Here is a 19121-nt window from a genome sequence, read left to right as displayed (position 1 = left end):
CTCCAGACAATCTGATGCAATCCAAACAACCAAGGACAAAATATATATTGACACAAAAGAAAGATGTGCACTATTTCATACATCAACACTTGGATAGAAGATTAAGGTGGGCATGGATCCTCAAAACATGCATCAATAAAGCCGATTATCCACCAACCCAACAAAACCTACAATTATCGATTGCCAATGCAATGAACTAAAGGAAATATGGGTAGCTCGGCGACAATGTGTAGAACTTGCAAAGGGTGACTCTATGGCCATAAAAAGGGGACACATACAAAGCATGAAGTCATCCATTACAAATATTTCTCAACAAAAAACAAGCTACGGTCCCCTCCTAGCCCCAAATGGAATACTTTCAACACATGAAAAGAGTCAAGCCCAAGAGATCCAAATTAAAAAAGATACAGAGCTACATGCATTAGCAAAGATAGATAAATCAACAAATGCATGCATAATTAAAGGATGGAACACAATCCAACATCATACAAAATGATGAGGTTGTACTTTTGCCAAATGCACATCCATATATGAACTCAAGTGTCAACTCTCTATACTAGTTTAGCTTGCCAACACATCTATCGAGCCCAGTATATGACTAGAAAACCTTCCACAAAATCCTAAGGCCAACATGAAAGAAGCTTTTCCATGAAACATGTTCCTAACAATGATCTTGTTCTTTGAAAGAAAGAAACAAACAAACAAATTAAAAAGTAGCATTCGGTAAAACTTCATTTGGGGACCAAACCACAAATAATAACATGGTTTTGTAACTATGGTACTAATGAATAAAACTTGCAGATAAGATTCTCTCACCATCTTGCAACTCCGTAAGTTTGCACCTAGACACATAGGTTACGTCCATAGACACACACATAAGTTTTTTCACCTTAGACACGATAGATGTAGAAATAAAACCACATTGAATAGACAAGGGCACCAACACATTAAGAAATCAATCTTAAAATCAAGGCATGGTCCTCAAGATTCATTAGGTGAATAAATGATCATATTGAATATGTACATTAGGTAGCACCTGACACCCAATACCTCCAAGCATACACTTTCACAACCTTTAGGTAATAATAGATGTTGTTATGAGCACAACATATAATATCAAATCAATACAAAAATAAGGCACTCTCAAGTCAAAGTTATTGATATTGTCAATACCAAAAGGTCACCTATGGGCTCCATACAAGTCTTAAGGTCACCAATGGGATTCATACAAGTCCTAAGCCTCATCATCGATAGCCTCATCCTTTTCTCTCTTACAAGCATAACTCTCAATAGCAGCAACAGACAATGACTAAGATGCACAAAGTGATCAAAAGAAGGCCTATCAACATGTGCATCTACATGCTAGGTACAAGACCAAGTAGAGAACATTATCAGCATGGAAAAAAAGGTATACAATGTATTCAATACCCTTCAACATCAAGTACCAACATTTTGCCACATTGTTGACCTATAGCTCATTTTTGTGCAATCCATAAGAAAGAGAAACTTTGGAAGCACTTAGCAAGCAAACAAGGACTACTTCAACAATAGTAACCTCTTTACATCAAGTATGGACAAATCCAACATTACAACCACAAACCTCCATGGATGAAACCTAGTTTAAAAACTTCCCACTCAACGTGTCAGATATTGTAGGATGGGTGATAAAATCATTCTTGGAGATTGTTGACCCTATGGCAAAAAGGATTAAAACCACAATTTGCAACAGTCAATATGAGATCATTGTGTGTGTGGAGTAGTGGCAAACATCTACTTGTAATCTCTTGATCTTGAAGCTAGGTTTGAGAAATCTAATAGGATAGGGATAACCAAAATACTCTCTAGAAAAGATCATATCATACTAGCAAAATCATGATCTAGAAAGAGAAAGACTAGAGTAGAGAAAGAAAGACCAAAAGCCTACACTTTTTGAGGTCCCCTATATTGAGGTCGCCTATAAAAGGTGTAGAGACTCCCAAGAGGTATCCTATAAAAGACGTCCCACACCACCCTTTAGGTTTCCTATAATAATGTAGAGACTCCTAACCTGGAGGTCTCATACAAAAGAGGTCCCACCAAAAAGCCCCCTACAAATTGTGTTGAGATCCCAAGAGGTCCCCTATAAATTGTGTAGAGACCAACATGTATAGATATCCACTCAATGTAATGAAGCTCTAACTCTTTGGAGTTCAATGTTAATTTTACCTTGGTGTTCATGGGCTTGATCTTTTTGAGTCCCATGCTCCCTCAACACTATCAACGTATGATAGCATGCTCCAACCTTTCAACCTCCCATCCTCCTTTCTTCCCTTCTCCTCCTCCTCCTCCCTTCTCCCTCCCCCTCCTTCCCTTTCCTCCTCCTCGTCCCTTATCCCCCCCTCCTTCTCCTCCTCTGCACCCTTGTTCACCCTTCCTCAAGCTTGAATCCCATGTCTCCATGAAGGAGATTAGCTCTCCACTCTCAAACTTATGACTTTCTCTCAACCATGACCTCTTTCTATACCCTGGAACCCCTAGTTATTTCTCTCAATCCTACTCTCCTTCTAAACCTGCAACCCTTTCCTAAACCCTTGAACTCAAATGGAGGCAAGAATGTTCCTCAACCCCTATGATCAATACTTCTCTCTCACCTAACCATGCACTAGAACAACTTTCCATGCTTTAGCCTACACCTCTCATTGGAATATCAACCAAGGACATATGCTACAATTGTGAACACCTATGCTACGATGAGCAACAACATAAGTAAGGTGACCAACACCCTCGGACTTGGAAATGAGAGAAAAAGTGACAGCAAAGAGCCCTTGATCCTATGTACTATATGGGGGTTTTACATAGTGAACCCCCGCCCCCCCCTTCCCCCTTCTTCCCCGGAGCTAGGCTACGTATCTTGTTTAAGAAGAGGAGGGTAGGTTACAAAGCAAGGCATAAAATGTGTCACTTGACTTGCTATTTAAGTGTTCTAAGTTGGTATGAGCATCATTTTGTGATAAAAAATAAACAATGCTATTAGAGACTCTATTTAATTTTTTTTAATGTGTGCCGTTTGACAACACTCTTTAGTAATTTTTTAGCTACGTCATTTTGAGCATGATTTATAGTAGTGGGTTCTTTGACATGTGCTTCAATGCTCCATTGTCTGCATACCAATGTTCCCATTGAAGTTGCCATGAGTGCCAAATAACTTTGGCTACATGACAATAAATAGATCCTCGATGATGACATATTTTGGTCACATGAGCAACCAATAGATCTTCCATGACGACATTTATTACATTTTTCTTTGATGGATCTAAATGGACTTCCTTGAATCCACTTCATTGTAGAACTCCTTTCTTACTTTTCCATACTCTAACGAAGTGTCCTTGATTAACAAAGTTGAAGCACACTTTGTGAATCATGGATTTTTACACCTTGAAACTTCATTATCTTGCTCTTGCCAAGTTTCCCTTTGATATTCCCTTTTATCAAGAAGGCCTTGTTGCTAGATTTGTCATGTTGATATTCCTCTTGCAAGAGCAAGGTAGCATGTTTTGAAAGTAACCAGCATTGACCTTTGTCAACCATGTTCATCATGAACACTTTGTACCTCCACGGAAGCATGCCCAACACCAATTTGGCAATCTGAGATGATCAATTTTGATTTTTGATATAGCTATCACAAGTTGGTATCTAACTACTTTCATTTGGTGATGTAGTCCTATAACAAATCTCCCTCATCCACCTTCACGTTGTAAAGAGAGTCATAAGGCTAAGTGTTCGTGTTTTGTTGTTCATCTCAAACATTCTTGAGCACCTTCCATTTGTGAGGAAGGACAATGTTCACAATAGTGTCGATGACAATCCCTAAGGCCTCTGCTTTGTGAGATTGTCTTTGTGACATCCGTCCACTTTACAAATCTTAAGCTTTGACGGTTGGTTCAAGACTCATAATAAAAAGAAGAAGAGGCTCATAATAAAAAGAGGAAGAGAAGACTAAAAGGTAAGTTGGAGTTGTTGTGTGAGAGAAGAAGTGCATTGTAGGCATTGTTGTGTGAGAGAAGAAGTGCATTGTAGGCAACCAAAGATGATGAGAGGTGGAAAAAACCAAAAATTGAAGCAATATTTGAGCTCTACTCCTTCCAAAATTGTGCACCGCAGATTACTAAAGACCAATTGTGTGTAGGTCTTAGCTTGCATCCAATCATGAGGGTGAGCTTGGGAGGAGGAGGATAGAGAGTGTGTGCAACAACAAGAGGGCGAAGTCCTTCTGGTACATAGATATGCATTCACCAAGATGGAGCTATCTAGCCTAGTTTGGGACTCCATGTGAATATGTGATAAGGACTATTTTGGAACCCTTAGGGGTTCTCCCTGTTCATGATGGACTTCCCCACATGGTCTACTTTCATGAATGGGGGATTAATCGATCCCCACAACTTAAGTGTTGACCAAATGGTCATTCCCTTATATGCCAAGCTATGCTGTGAATGGCTCCATTTCTCCTATCGAAGGATTGGGAGACACTTAAAAGTGTTATTGAAGCAAAGGATGTCAAATTATTTTGAGAATGGAAATAGACTTTTTGTCTCTAGAAGATAAGGTAAATACAATTGTCTATTCCCACCATGTTTTACGTGGATTCATATGTGTCTCATATTTACTCTCAACGTTCATATGCTCAATGGCACTTTTAAGATTGACATGTCTCAATGGTTCTAGGCTATTCTATTGGTCGGATTTGAAGGTTTAAGGACTTTGTGATGGAGCAAAGAGATGCAACTTATGGCCTTAACACATGGGTGGATATAAGTGGGTTTGGAAGTCCCACTCTAAATCCATTTTAAATCACTTGGGAGTTTGTGAGTAGAAGAGTATGAATACTTGCTATATCATATATTAACTTTTGTGAGTAGAAGAGTATGGCTAGATTTAGACCACTAGGCGGTCATCATCCTCCAAAAATGTGAGTGAATGGCTTTTATCCTAGTTGGCCCAATAGGAGGGATTGGCTTGGACATCGACACAAAAAATCTATGTTTGGCAAATGAAGGCCAACCACTACGTGGCCAATTGAGGCCACTTACACACGAATGCCCACCCAACGTACGGAAGGGGCATCCCCTGCGTGACATCCATGTGGCGAGGCACCTTTGGTCACACAAAAAGGAGGGCGCCCATCATCATGGGCCTTGCCCAAGGCCTGCCCAACTTTTGACATCATGACTTAAACCCGCGCGAACCAATAAGAAAACCCTAAGCCTAAACCACATACCTTCTTGCAATATATATGGGACATCCAATTCATATTTTGGCCATTTGGTATGTAACCACTCCCTGCGAGCGAACATTTTTAAAATTTTGAAGATTTTTCTTCAGCATCTGCATACTTTAAAGCTAAAATATGATGATATTCTTGAAATTTTGTCAAAATCGAGGGAAAATTTTTCATAGGTGAAAACGATAATGTCCTAGCTTCATTGTATATAGTTTATAGGTTTTCACTGAGCACTACTAGGGGCCCGTGCCTTTCCTCACGCAGGGACTGGGTGGTGTGCAATTGGCCAGAGAAAAATTGTGACTAACGAAATTGAGCTCCTTCTAACTCCTACACGGATCAACCCTTCATGATGTGAAATGGCAGCGGGTTGTATAAGAAATGACCGCCGGATGGTGTGAACAACGACGCCGATAACGCATGAGATCGTGCATGGGAGGCCCGATTCATAGGTGGCGTTCACACGACCCTCCCATGAATTCATCCTACTTGTTTCATGTGGTAGTAGACCCACTGGTGGACTGATGGCAGACAAGAAACCACCGTAGCTGAGCTCAAAGAAGCTACGGAGCTTCCCTGCAGATGACAGGTTCGTAGAAACCTTGAAGGCTTTTTGCTGATACATTCAGCCTCTGTATGCGCAGCCTGTGGCCTTTTGGGTGCTCTCAATTACATCAAATATATGGCGACATTTCTCTGTTGTGCTTCTTCTTTCATATCACTCCCATTTGGCATGCCTTATCTTGTGATTGAGCCGCTGTTCCTGGAAAGGAGGCAGCCACCCACCTTGCTATGTTGCATGTCTGCAAGCTCGAACGTCTCTAATAGGCCTGGCTCTCGGGCTCGGCTTGTGAAAACAGAGCCTGGAACGCTTGGTCAGGTCCTAGGATCATGTGCTGAAGAGATGCTGGGTGAGCCAAGGACCGGCAAGGCTGGTCGTACACACTCGTTGGATAGGAATGAAGACTGCGGTCCGGATTGCTTGAATGTGGATATCGTGGGTGAGCTGGGTCCTGAGACAGATCTTGATACCTATGCCTCCCTACTGAAGCGTTGCACCATTGCCAAGGCTCTGTCTGAGGGCAAGCGTGTGCATGAACACATGAGCAGGCGTGGGTTCTCTGGGAACAGATTTCTGGGTAACCTTCTCGTCCAGATGTACAGCAAGTGTGGGAGCCTGAAGTATGCTCGTGCTGTATTTGACAAAATAGTCAATCGGAATTTGTACTCCTGGAATATTATGATCGCAGCATCTGCCCAGAATGGGAGCTTGGACGATGCAAGGGCAGTGTTTGCAGAAATGCCACAGCGGGATGTGGTCTCCTGGAATGCCATGATCTCTGCCTGTGCCCAGAATGGGCATGGCGGGGAGGCCCTACGACTATTTGGTCAAATGCAGAGTGGAGGCTTCAAGCCAGACAAAATCACCTTCATCTGTGTTGTGGATGCGTGTGCTAGTGTTGCAGCCCTAGAAGAGGGTCGAGTAATACACGCTACTGTTGCTGGTGACACATGGGAGTCCGATGTTGTTGTGGGGACAGCCCTCGTCAATATGTATGGCAAGTGCGGGAACGTGGATGATGCATTGGCAGTGTTTGCAGACATGCCACAGCGCAATGTAATTTCCTGGAATGCCATGATCGCTGCATGTGCCCAGAATGAGCATGGCGAGGAGGCCTTCCAATTGTTTGGTGAAATGCATGCTGAAGGCTTTGAGGCAAACAAGATCACCTTCATTTGCATTATTGATGCGTGTGCTAGTGTGGCAGTCCTAGAAAAGGGTCAGAATATCCACGCAACTCTTGCTGGCAATGGTTGGGAGTCGAATGTTGTTGTGGGGACGGCCCTTATCAATATGTATGGCAAGTGGGGGAGCCTAGATGATGCGAGGGCAATATTTGAAGGTATGCCACAGCAGGATGCAGTCTCTTGGAATGGCATTATCGCAGCGTGTGCGCAAAGTGGGCATGGCAAGGAGGCCCTGCAACTATTTGATCAAATGCAGGCCGGCGGCTTTGAGCCAGACAAGAGCACCTTCAGCTGCATCGTGGATGTGTGTGCCAGTGTTGCAGCTCTTAAAGAGGGTCAATGGCTCCATGCTATTATTGTTGGCAACGAATGCGAGTCAGATGTCGTAGTAGCGACAGCCCTTGTCAATATGTATGGTGTGTGCGAAAGCCTAGATGATGCGAGGGCAGTGTTTGCAGAGATGTCACTGCGAAATATGATCTCCTGGAGTGCTATGATCGCAGCATATGCCCAGAATGGGCATGGTAAGGATGCCCTGCAACTGTTTGATCAAATGCAGGCCGAAGGCTTTGAGCCAAATAAGATCACGTTCATCTCTGTTTTTGATGCATGTGCCAGTGTAGCGGCCCTACAAGAGGGTCGAGTGGTCCATCCTATTGCTGCTGGCAAAGGATGGGAGTCAGACTTGGTTGTGGGGACAGCCCTCATCAATATGTATGGGAAATGCGGGAGCCTAGAAGATGCAAGAGCGGTGTTTGCAGAGATGCCACAGCGGAATGCAGTCTCTTGGAATGCCATGATTGCTGCATGTGCCCAGAATGGGCACGGCAAGGAGGCCCTGCAAATGTTCAGTCAAATGCAAGCCAAACGCTTTAAGCCAGACGAGATCACCTTCATATGTGTTCTCACTGCATGCAGTCATACAGGTCTGGTTGCTGATGGGAGGCGATATTTTGCCTCTATGAAAACAGACCATGGTATATCTCCCACAGTGGAGCATTATGTGTGCATGATTGATCTTCTTGGGCGAAGGGGACTTTTGGAGGAGGCAGAGGACCTGATTATTAGTATGCCATTTGAACATGCTCCTACAGCATGGTTGAGCTTGCTTTCGTCGTGCAGAACTCACAATGATGTGGAGCGGGCTGCTCGTGCTGCAAATAGTCTTTGTGATTTGAATCCAAGGAGTGCTTCACCATATGTATTGTTAGCAAATATCTGTGCAAATACAGATACAGCAGAAGATGTACTGGATGTGACAAAGGTAATGCTTGATGAAGTTGGTCTCAAGAAAGGCCTGGGTTGCAGCTGTATTGATGCGAATAATGTGGTGCATGAATTTGTTGCTAGACACACATCATATCCTCAACAGAAGAAAATACCTGCAGAGTTGCAGAGGTTGAGTTGATGCATGGAGGAGGCTGGATGCATGTCTGATACAAATATCAGTGCCTTATGACGTGGAGGCACAAGGGAAACAGACATTCTCTGCTACCATAGCTAGAAGCTACCTATCCTTTTTGGGCACATGTCCACGCACCCTTGAACACCCCCTGGTGCCACCATGAGCCTTTGGGTTTTGCTCTGTCACTATGCCTGTTTTGCTCTGTCACTATGCCTCTGGGAAGTTGTGCAATAGAAGATAATTGTGAGGGATGCAAAACGTTTCTATCTTGTTGAGTGTGGAGTACGTGCCGGTGAACATCTCTCAAAAAATCATATGCTTGATACAAAATCTTATTTTTGTATATGGATTCAGATGGTTGTCAATGGGTGATGATATTGGTACGAGCTTTGAACATGACAGGTTTGCCATGTGAGGAGAAAACAATATGCTGTACAATTTGTCTAGCACAGGATGTGGCTGTGTCCCTGCAACATATTTCATATTCTCACAGCCCAGATTGCCTCCTAGAGCTTAAAGAGCTACGATTTTCTCAAGGCAGCTGTGGAGCTGCTATTGCGGGGATTGTCGCCACCTTCTGCTAATTCATGAGTGGGATAGAGAGCTTAGAGGTGTCTCAAATAATATTCTGCTGTTATAGAGGCAGCCATGGCTGATATCACCATACGCGCTTAAAGGACTCATTTCGAGTTGGTCTGACCACTTTTACTACTGTCATCACGACCTAAAACAAGCTTCTGTGAGCTGAACCAGGCAAACCAGAGTACTGGTTTCGCATCAAATGAAGCGTGACAAGGTAGATAGTGAGGAGTTTCTAATGGCAAAGCTTTCGACAATGTGGAAACATCAAGTGTGAGGGGGAGAATCTACGAATGTGAATATACAACTATATATGGCATGTAGGGAATGCATGAGACAGTGTGCCAGGGAAGCGCAAGGTCATGCAGACTGACAAGGTAAGAAGGGCAGAGCAGACGGGTCACGCAAACGAGGCGGAGCAGGCGGACCAAGTATAGGGGTGCCAGCTCACTGCAATAGTCATCAGGAATCAGTCCTCATTAGAGGAGCATTATAGCATTGCAAGGAGGTGTTAGAGCATCATAAGGAGACAGAGCATTGGCACAATGGGACAGCATTGGCCCAACAGATCAATACCTTAAGGTGTGATTGAGTGTCCAGAGATTTCACTAGTATTTGCCTTGGCTTTTTCCCTTTCTTGCCAAACCCTCAAGGCTTCTTGCCACTTGGTGGTTGATAGGTGCATTGGTTTTTGAATGATGTGAGTGAGGACTTTCTCCATGTCCTTATCTTCCCTCTCTTTTACTCCCACGATCCGAATGTTCAGTGCCTTTTCTTATTGTTCTTGCTAATCTTTCATTGTGAACCATTTTGCCCTTGACTAGATCATCAAGGGTGTTGATTTGGTGATTCTTGTTGAGTGGGCATTCGATCTTTCTCCTTCAACACAATTTGTCCTAGCAGAGAGAGAGAGAGAGAGAGAGAGAGAGAGAGAGATGATATGATATGATTGTATTAAAGTCCGAGTGAGACCCTTTAGGATCTATGGGATTGGCGATGACTATTAACTAATAGTGATCGTATACATCTAGTGAAGAGAAAAATCTTACAACTTTGTCATGTAGTGAGTACTTGTTGGGCTAGCTTGTGAGCTAGACCTAGTACCGTGTTGCGATGTTCTAAAATCTCTTTTAAGTAGATTCCTAGCCTTTTGGCTGTTTGATATGTCTTACCCCAGGGTATTTCTGCATTCCATAACTGTCCATTGAGTTAATTTCTTGTTTATAGAACTGCATTCTTGTCCCTGGGTTTTGCCATAGTTTTTGTACCATTTTCTGCGTCACAATCTCTCTTATTTCACATGCATCTTCCGGTATATCATACCACAGGATTCCATCCACTTCATCCCCTCTCTGTGCCAACCCGTGAGTTGTGTAGCTTTCATCGCTTTGTGTGGTATCTTGCTGTCATTCATCTTCTCAACTTTGTTGAGGTATGCCATGAATTGACACAATGCTTCCCTTTCTAGAGGTATCATACCTGTTTCAGCTAGCAGGATGGGGTAGGGTGTGTGTGCCTTAACCCCTAACTCCCCTATCAGGAAACGTTTATGTAAAGTTTCTGTTCTTTCCCAGTGAATCCTAGACAGCCCAGGTGCCAGTGGGGCATCCGTAAAGAATTACTGTCTGCACAAGCATGGTGTACAGAAACTTTCTCATTTCCCAATTCCACAGATGTGCCTTCCTGCATTTATTCTGGAAGCTATATAGAGATTTTAAACCTCCCAAAATCCTCCTTTCCACGCATGCATTCCATTTGTAGTTGTCGGTGAACTCCAGCCCTAAATATTTATATGAGTTCACTATTTCCAAGGGCTCCCCTCCAAATGTGACATCCATCTGTTTGTTACGTGACCCACGATGACCATCACCTTTGACTTGTCTATATTAACCTGTATTCCTAAGTGTTTGCAAAACTCTCTCAGTGCATCCAGATGTGCTTGTAGGCTCTCCTTGTTCTTTGCGAAGAATACAACATCATCTGCATATATAAGCATTAACAAAGCGTATCCTGCAATTTGCACACCTTCTTTGCTATGTATTCTCATCCACTGTTTCAATTCATCGATAGAGAGAGAGAGAGAGAGAGAGAGAGAGAGAGAGTTCAGCTCGGCAATTGCTAGAGACTGTCGTATACAACTGTTGCATTTCCCGGGGGCTGAATTGAGAGGGCTGGATCTTTTGTTTGTTGAACCTATGCTGGAGGAGATTGTGGAAGCTAGGGGGCTGCAGAGGAGACACTGTTAAAGACTGCTGGAGAGGCTGAGGGAGCTGCACTTGTTGTTGGGGCTGAATGGGCTGCAGGGTTAAGGCCTAGAGCTGTTGCTGGGGCTAGTGGAACTGCTGCTGCTGTTGTTGGAGCTACTGCACTGCATGATGCTGGAAGAAGCCCTAAAGGATCCTGCAACTACCATCTCACATTAATCCGGCAACTATCACCATATTCCATCTTTGGGTCACTTGGCATCGATCATCCTTTGCCACTTCCAATAGCGCAAAGGCTCGTGTTGAGCGATTAATTCTGTGGCATCTAAAGCACACGTTTCATCTGCATCTTGCACTCCAATGGCACTGGTCTCACCAGCTGACTAATGCTCTGTAGTTGGCATGTTGGAACATTAGGGTCAATGCCGTGCTTGTGAGCCTCCAAATGAAGTGGACTAAGGGGCTTGACACATGTAGTGATATAGGTGAGAGAGTGGGTAGAGGGGAACCACATTGGTAGTAGAGCCTAGGGGTAAGGGCTGCCACTAGGGCTAAACAAACAGCTGCCACGTGGGCAGCATCATTAGGTTTATTGCAGGGCAGCCAATTAGGCTACCCAGTCCAGCAGCTATGGCTGTGATTAGGGCATGTTTGTTGGCTGCTGCATGCCCTAGAATAGATAGTCTGTGCAGGGGTCTGGAGGGAGGGCAGTCAGCCCTGTTCTAATTGGTTGGCAGACTGGCTGGTTGGCTAGTTGCTTTAAGAGTTTATCTTCTTCTCTTCCTTACCACTTGCGTTTTTCGTTCCTTACCACTTGCTTATACATTCAAGCTTTGCTCTCCTTTTGCTTTATTTGCATCCTTACAAGCCTGGTGATACCAATTAATACATGGCATTCCTTTCTTCTACCCTTGCTTTTAGTGAAGCATTTTTGGTCTGTTGACAGCAGCATATCTATTATGTACTCGTTCATATCGTGCCATGTGCCCTTTTGTCATGACCTCCTCTAACTCCCTTTCAGAGATATGGGCATTTTTAAAGTCCATTCTTACGTTGTGCCATAACTTTCTGTTTTTTCACAGCATTACTTGTCCCCTATATGCCTATAGATATTGCCTTGTGGTCGGACTCAAGAGACGATGACTCAATTTTGATATAACCAATCATGTGTTGTGCATGTGAGTTTGTGATCACATAATTTACCACACTTGATTCTTGAGCTGTCCTGCATGTGTATCCTCCCGTGTTTTCAAAATTCAGTGTGCCATTGCATATTTGCAGCCCAAAACATCCACACACTGTGAGTAGTTTCCTTTTCATATGTGACTGGCTCCCCCCATATGCTTTGATGTCCTTTTCCAGCCTCTTCATTCTTCGTTGTCCTGTTCCACTTCATCCATCCATATGAGGTCTCTCCCTTTTTATTATGCCTTGCATTGATCCTGTTTGTGCATTAAAATCTTCTGCAAGAATAAATTCTCTCTTTGGAGAACCTTGCTGTATCCTCCCCTAAATGCATGAGGGGGTCTTCTCGAGATATGTTGTTTTTGTAGATGGGTGAGCTAGTGCGATGGGCTTCCAAGGTCCATCCTCCTATGTTGCAGACTTTGATCCTGAGGGTCTCGAGTCCATATGTTAGTTTCCCTCCCCCCTTATTTTTTTCCGTGATGATAGCTTTCCCGTCTTTCATGTATGCATGTTTCCCTTCCTTTTTAGCTTCTCTGATTCTCAAGCTCCTTCAACTTTTGGGCATATTGGTTCCTTGTAAGGTCCTCATTAATCCATAGGGATTGTCCCTTAAGGTGATGCTTGTAGTGGTTGATCACCTTAAGGCGGGATCAACACCTTAAGGTGGGATTGAGTGTCCAGAAATTTCACTAGTATTTGCCTTGGCTTTTCTCCTTTCCTGCCAAACCCTCAAGGCTTCTTGCCACTTGGTGGTTGATATGTGCATTGCTTTTGGAATGATTTGAGTGAGGACTTTCTCCATGTCCTCATCTTCCCTCTCTTTTACTCCCACGATCCGAATGTTAAGTGCTTTTTCTTATTGTTCTTGCTATTCTTTCATTGTGAAACAATTTTGCCCTTGACAAGATCATCAAGAGTGTTGATAAAGTCCTGTTTTGGTGATTCTTGTCGAGTGGGCATTTGATCTTTCTCCTTCAAGACAATTTGCCCTAGCACAGAGAGAGAGAGAGAGAGAGAGAGAGATTGTTCGGCTTGGCAATCGCTAGAGACCGTCGTATACAACTGTTGGGTTTCCCACCATATTCCATCTTTGGGTCACTTGGCGTCGATCATCCTCTGCCACTTCCAGTAGCGCAAAGGCTCGTATTGAGCGATTAATTCTGTGGTATCTAAAGCACACGTTTCATCTGCATCTTGCACTCCAATGGCACTGGTCTCACCAGCTGACTAATGCTCTGTAGTTCGCATGTTGGATACATTAGTATCATTAGGATAACTCACAGTTGGAGATTGAAGTTCATTGGTGTACCTACATGTCTGAGTAGGTTTGTTTTCCAACATGGTATCACAGCCGAGAGAGGCAAATTCCTTGGTAAAGCCCAAGGTAGCCTACTCCATAGATATACATTGTGCAGCTAAAGGCGGACACTCTTGCTTAAAGAGAGGAGAATGACTCAGATTCAGCTACGTGTGCTTCAATCAAGCGAAGGCTCGCAATGAGTGCACAGGTGCGTGTTTGATAAAGATTTTAGGAAATCCACCAAGGCACCTACATAGACTATAGAAAGGTATTAAGTGGCCAGTTCTCAGAGCGATTATTGACGTCAATCATTTAGGATTCGTGAACTTCTTTTAAACTCACATCTGGAATTATGCTAAGCTAGCATTACTCCTATTGGACGTGTCTAAAGGGATGGAGAAGGGTAGGTGAAATAGGCACCGATCTATTGTGTGGTCAGAGGAGCTTGATGCATGTAAATGTTATTACATCAACACTTATGATGTAGATTGTTGATCCTAGTATGGTTGCAATGGATGCCAATGCCTATGCTATTGGAGCTGCCCTATACCATGATAGTAGACTAGTAGCTTTTGAGAGGTAAAAGCTAACCAAGCCATAGTATAATTGGACAACACATGAAGAGGAGTTGTATGTTGTTATTCACGCATTGAAAAAGTGGAGACATTATCTGTATGGCTCTACTTTCGCTGTCTATGTTGATAATCTTATCTGAAGTATTTCTGCAGCTCCATTGATCTAAGGGGCAAGAAAGGCTGGTGGTCAGAGTTGATGTTGGACTTTGACCTCGAGATCTGTTATTGGAAGGTTTTTATCAACAAGGTAGCTGATTTCTTGAGTAGAATTGGTACTATGAATCAACTTTGCTTCAAAGAGATCTATTCGAACTTGTACGACTTACTTACGGGCCCATATCTTGAACGTGAATCCTTCCAAGGTGTGTAGGGTAAAGCACAAGATAGGAATACCCCTCTTGGTAGTACCCTTAAAGAGTATCCCATTCTGAATGGTCTGCTTTTTTGGAAGGTTAAGGTATGTGTACTCGGGATGAGAGATACAAGACATCATATTGTGTTTGACGGTCATGACAGTCCCAGTGCTAGTAATCTGGGGGTACAAAGAACTTTGGAGCTAGTCAAAAGAGCTTTCTTTTGGCATAAGCTTAAGATTGATGTCAAACTTCATGTTCGAAACTATCAACAATGCCAAATCAATAAAGTGGAATGCTTGAGATGAGGTGGATTGTTGCATCCTTAGGAGATACTTGAGAATAAGTGGAAAAGTATTTCCATGGATTTTTTTTTTCATGAAAAAGATTTCCATTATGTATGAAAAATACATGTGTGAGCAAGCTCAAAGCGGAAATACATCATTCTGTGCATGAGGAAACCCCCCTGAAATAGGGAACAGAAAACTCAAAATGAGCTGGAAAGAAACCAAGGTTAAGGCTGAAAGTGACACCTCAACCCTGCTGTAGTCTCTAAGAAAAAGGGGGAACCCCTCCATTCCCTAAGGAATATAACCCTCCTGGCTGAGGCTACTCGAGAAGAACTATGCATGCTCGCCCAACGTGCCACTAGTGTGTGAATGGTGTTAGCCCAAATATTGGCCAGCGTGTGCGAGGAATGGACCTGAGATCCGTCTAAGGCCTCCCTCCAAATATGCCAAGTAGTGATGCTAGCCACACTCTCCCAATCGGTATTCCCATCAGCATGTACTGGTCTATAGCGGGAGATAGGTTTTTCCTCTAGAGAGCAAGTCTCAAACTAGATGACGTCGAATTGATATGGACCAGGAAGCATCCTACCACTTATAGAAGATCTAAGGCCCTGATAGGGAAAGCCAAGCCACTGATCCCCACATTATGAAGAAATGAGAAGGAGCACAAGTATTGAGGACCTTGGCAATTCCCATCCAAAGGACTCTCACATGCCTACAGTCCCATAGACAAAGATGAATCGACTCATTGGTAGACAAGCACCTAGGACAAGTGGGGTCGAGTCTGTCCCAAATCTAGACCTCCACCTATTCACTGTAATCCCTCCATGAATAGAAAGCCAAAAAAATAGAGTGACCTTTCTATTTCTTCAGGATCTCCAAAGCCTCTGCCATAAGACCCTCTGCAAATCAGTAGAAACCTTATAACTCTCCCAATGAGGGGCTTTGGAAGGTCTCCAACCTCTACAGCTGATCTAGAACTTCTTGGCATTACTAACCGTGTAGCCAAAAAAAGAAAGGCTCTTCTCTTGGTTCCCTACAACAATCTATTCCCACTCTCCTGGGTCCCACTGAAGAAACTTTATCAAGACTCCTTCAAAGAGCCACAACCTCCAAGAACACGAAATAGAGAGACATTTTGATGGATTTTGTGGTAGGCTTAGCACGAACCTCTCATAGGCATGGACTACATTTGACATGTGCTTTGGTACATGATTGACATGATCCCATAGCTCCTGAAAACTTGGAGCTGCAATGAGCACAATGAAAACAATCATGGAAACAACTAGAATGGTGTAGGCTTGCTCACCACCCAACTAGAATGGAAACAATCACGGAAACAACTAGAATGGTGCAAGCTTGCTCACCATCCAACCATGATGTCTAGGAGTGAAGGACTTGTGAGTTTGGGACGTCCCCTCAGAGCCACGAGTTGAGCTGCTAGCACATCATTCAGCTAGTTTCCAACTAGCCTGCATCCCATACCACCAGGGAATTGTTGCTAGGTCTTGGGCACATGTCCGCATAGGACCCAGGATCAGATCGGCAAGAAGAAACATGGATTGCTCCCACTTGCACCTTTGACAATTGAAACCCCTGGGCTCCTTATATAGGCTTGAGCATAGTACACCTAAAATAGCAGAAACCCCTAATTCATCAGTGCCCTTGTAGCCCAACCAGAGAATCGCATGCCTAGCCCCAAGCCTTTTGTGACTAGAGCACATGTTAGATAAAGTCCATGCACATGACACTGACTCACCAAATTCATTAGATTCATACGTATAGAGAGAGTGTTATAGCCACTTAGCTTAGCATGTATGGTTTACTGGCTCCAATTGTCATTTCTGGCAGGCTATGTTTCAAAAATTGGATACTCAATTCAACATGAGTTCGGCTGGTCATCCAGAATTAGATGGACAATCTGAGGGCTCAATGGAAGATACGTCTTCCTAAGGAAGTCTAAGTGGGAAGATTATCTTCCTTTGCTTAAGTTTACTTACAACTGTGCTAAGCATTCAACGATACAAAATGGTCCATTCATGTTGAAGTATGGATATCATCCTAGAGACGCTTGTTTAATTGGCTTATAGAATGTCAAGTAAGCTCTACTACTAATTGGTTGCAATGGCAACAAGATATCTTGTAGCTAGCAAGTGAAAATACAAAAAGTGCCATAGATAGAGCGCTAATTAGAAATGGACACCTCAATTTTTCTCAAAAGGTCAACGTGTTTACTTGATGATCCTAAAAGATTCTTAGGTAATGCGCATTGGTAAACTTTACAAAATTCTCATCACTATTGTGGTCCTTTCTTGATTCTTAAAAAGATCATGATGCGGCTTACAAGCTGTAATTAGCTGATAGAGTTTAGGAACATCCAAGCTTTCATGTCAATAGAATGAAAGAAGCATTGGGTGCTAGAGATAGCTTGGTGTCTGAGGATGAACTTTTTCAACTAGAGGATACTATAGTTAAACCAGTCTAGGTATGCTAACTTAGCCTAATCACTTTAGCCTTGAGTCTTAATTTGAATTCAATATTTCTACCATAGACTAATGTTTCATGTTACATGCACTGCAAATAAGAGGAATAATAATTCTATGTAAATACATACCAAATGGGATTAATAGTTGAGAGAAATAAAAACTCATATTACATATCAATTGTATCAATACAAAAATCAGTGATACAATAAGCAAACACATCCCAAATGGGATTGTTGAGATAAATAAAAAATCATATTAGAGGTATTGTATCAATACAAGGAGTGAGCCATAATCAAAATCTAAAGTCTAACTATGATAACAATAGCCACTCCTATGCAGATGAAGTTAGAGGCTAATATGAAGGTAGCATGCTCATCAGGCTACTGCTATGAAGGTTGCTCTGGATCAAACTGCGGTGGATCCTCCATATGTTGATGATGGCCCTCACTGGAAAGCTTCTCTTCCACTTTGGGACTATCCTCAGCTATGATGGTTTCCTCACCCCCCTACTCCTTCATACCACTTATGGTGGTAGGATCCTTCCCTTCAACAACAAGCTCTATGATATTAGTAGCCTCCATGATAGTGGGATCCTTGGTTCCGGAAACCCTACCTTTGGATCTCTGTCTGTGTTTCCCTAGGGATACTTTATGAGCATAACTTAGGATCTTTTCTATGACCATGGATATAGATCTATCCACTTACATGAGTGTAAATCTATCTTGTAAAACCTACAATCAAGAACAATAATAAGAAATATTAGATTATATTTTGTTTCAAAATGGCATTTATACAAGAGCCATTATGAATATATAGATTTATGTACTTACCCTATCTGGTTGTGGATTTGCAAAATAAGTATCTAACAAATACTTGGCATGGATCATTTTCCTCCACCCACATGAGTGGGTGGCATCCTGTCGTGGTGCCTACACGAACTTAACAACCTTAAGATATGGTTTATAATTGAGGAGTCCAAAAACATCATTGAACATCCATAAATTTCCTTACCCTTAAATCAACAATTTGAACAGTATCTATTAGGTCCACATTTGTAGGACAATGATCCAAGACATCCACTAAACTTTTCACACCTCTGCAAGATAAAATCCTATTGTTAACAATGGTGAAGTAACAACTCAGAGCTTTATTTATATAGAGCTATAGTAAAGAATATTTATATAGGGCTATAGTAAAGAAAGGAAACATACAGATCAGGCTCCTTATGTATTCCATAGAGAGAATTCATATGAAAGGATTTTTTCTGTTGAAGACCAAAACACATTAGACTCCAATGGTTGCTGCAAAAAGAATACGGATACATCAGTCAACATTACAAAAGAAATGAAGCTAAATGTGTTATTCACTTCAGAGTGATAGGGTAAGAGGATGACATTGATCATGGTGAAATCCCAGTTTTTAAACTACTTGACAAGATCACTTGAAGGAACCTTTGCATTTCTTAGTAAGGGAGACATGCAGGGATCAAGTACATGAACCTCAATTTGATGCTGTTCTTTTAACCCTGCTCTATACATGCTGGTAAAAATATTTTTATCAGTGCATTGTATAAGAAACTCAATACATATAATCAATCAATGAAGAAACTCAACCCCCAATTACCTGAGAACAAAAAAAAGAGTTGTATCAATCACCCACTCTCTTCGTGACCTCAAAGCTCACAAATAGTATCAGGTCACTGTTATATGTATCATAGAAGTGGCATCTTGAAACT

The 19121-nt window shown here is 42.6% G+C and overlaps 1 protein-coding gene across 1 annotated transcript; it reads left to right on the top strand.

The window, feature by feature from the left end:
- The first annotated feature begins 5596 nt into the window (after positions 1-5596).
- Positions 5597-9552, top strand: LOC147886595 (pentatricopeptide repeat-containing protein At2g13600-like). The gene has a single exon (XM_087395880.1). It carries the CDS (start codon positions 5940-5942, stop codon positions 8412-8414), a length of 2475 nt encoding a protein of 824 aa, XP_087252006.1. The 5' UTR covers positions 5597-5939; the 3' UTR covers positions 8415-9552.
- The last annotated feature ends 9569 nt before the right edge of the window (positions 9553-19121 follow it).

Source organism: Dipteris shenzhenensis, chromosome 24, assembly GCF_047967505.1.
Source record: "Dipteris shenzhenensis isolate YYH24624 ecotype China chromosome 24, Dip_SZ_1.0, whole genome shotgun sequence".
NCBI lineage: Eukaryota > Viridiplantae > Streptophyta > Polypodiopsida > Gleicheniales > Dipteridaceae > Dipteris > Dipteris shenzhenensis.
Note: the sequence above shows the minus strand (reverse complement) of the source record. Positions and strands in the feature narration are given on the sequence as shown.

Bases quoted from the DNA above. Each gene is read 5' to 3' on its own strand.
- LOC147886595 (XM_087395880.1), top strand. From the start codon at position 5,940: ATGGCGACATTTCTCTGTTGTGCTTCTTCTTTCATATCACTCCCATTT.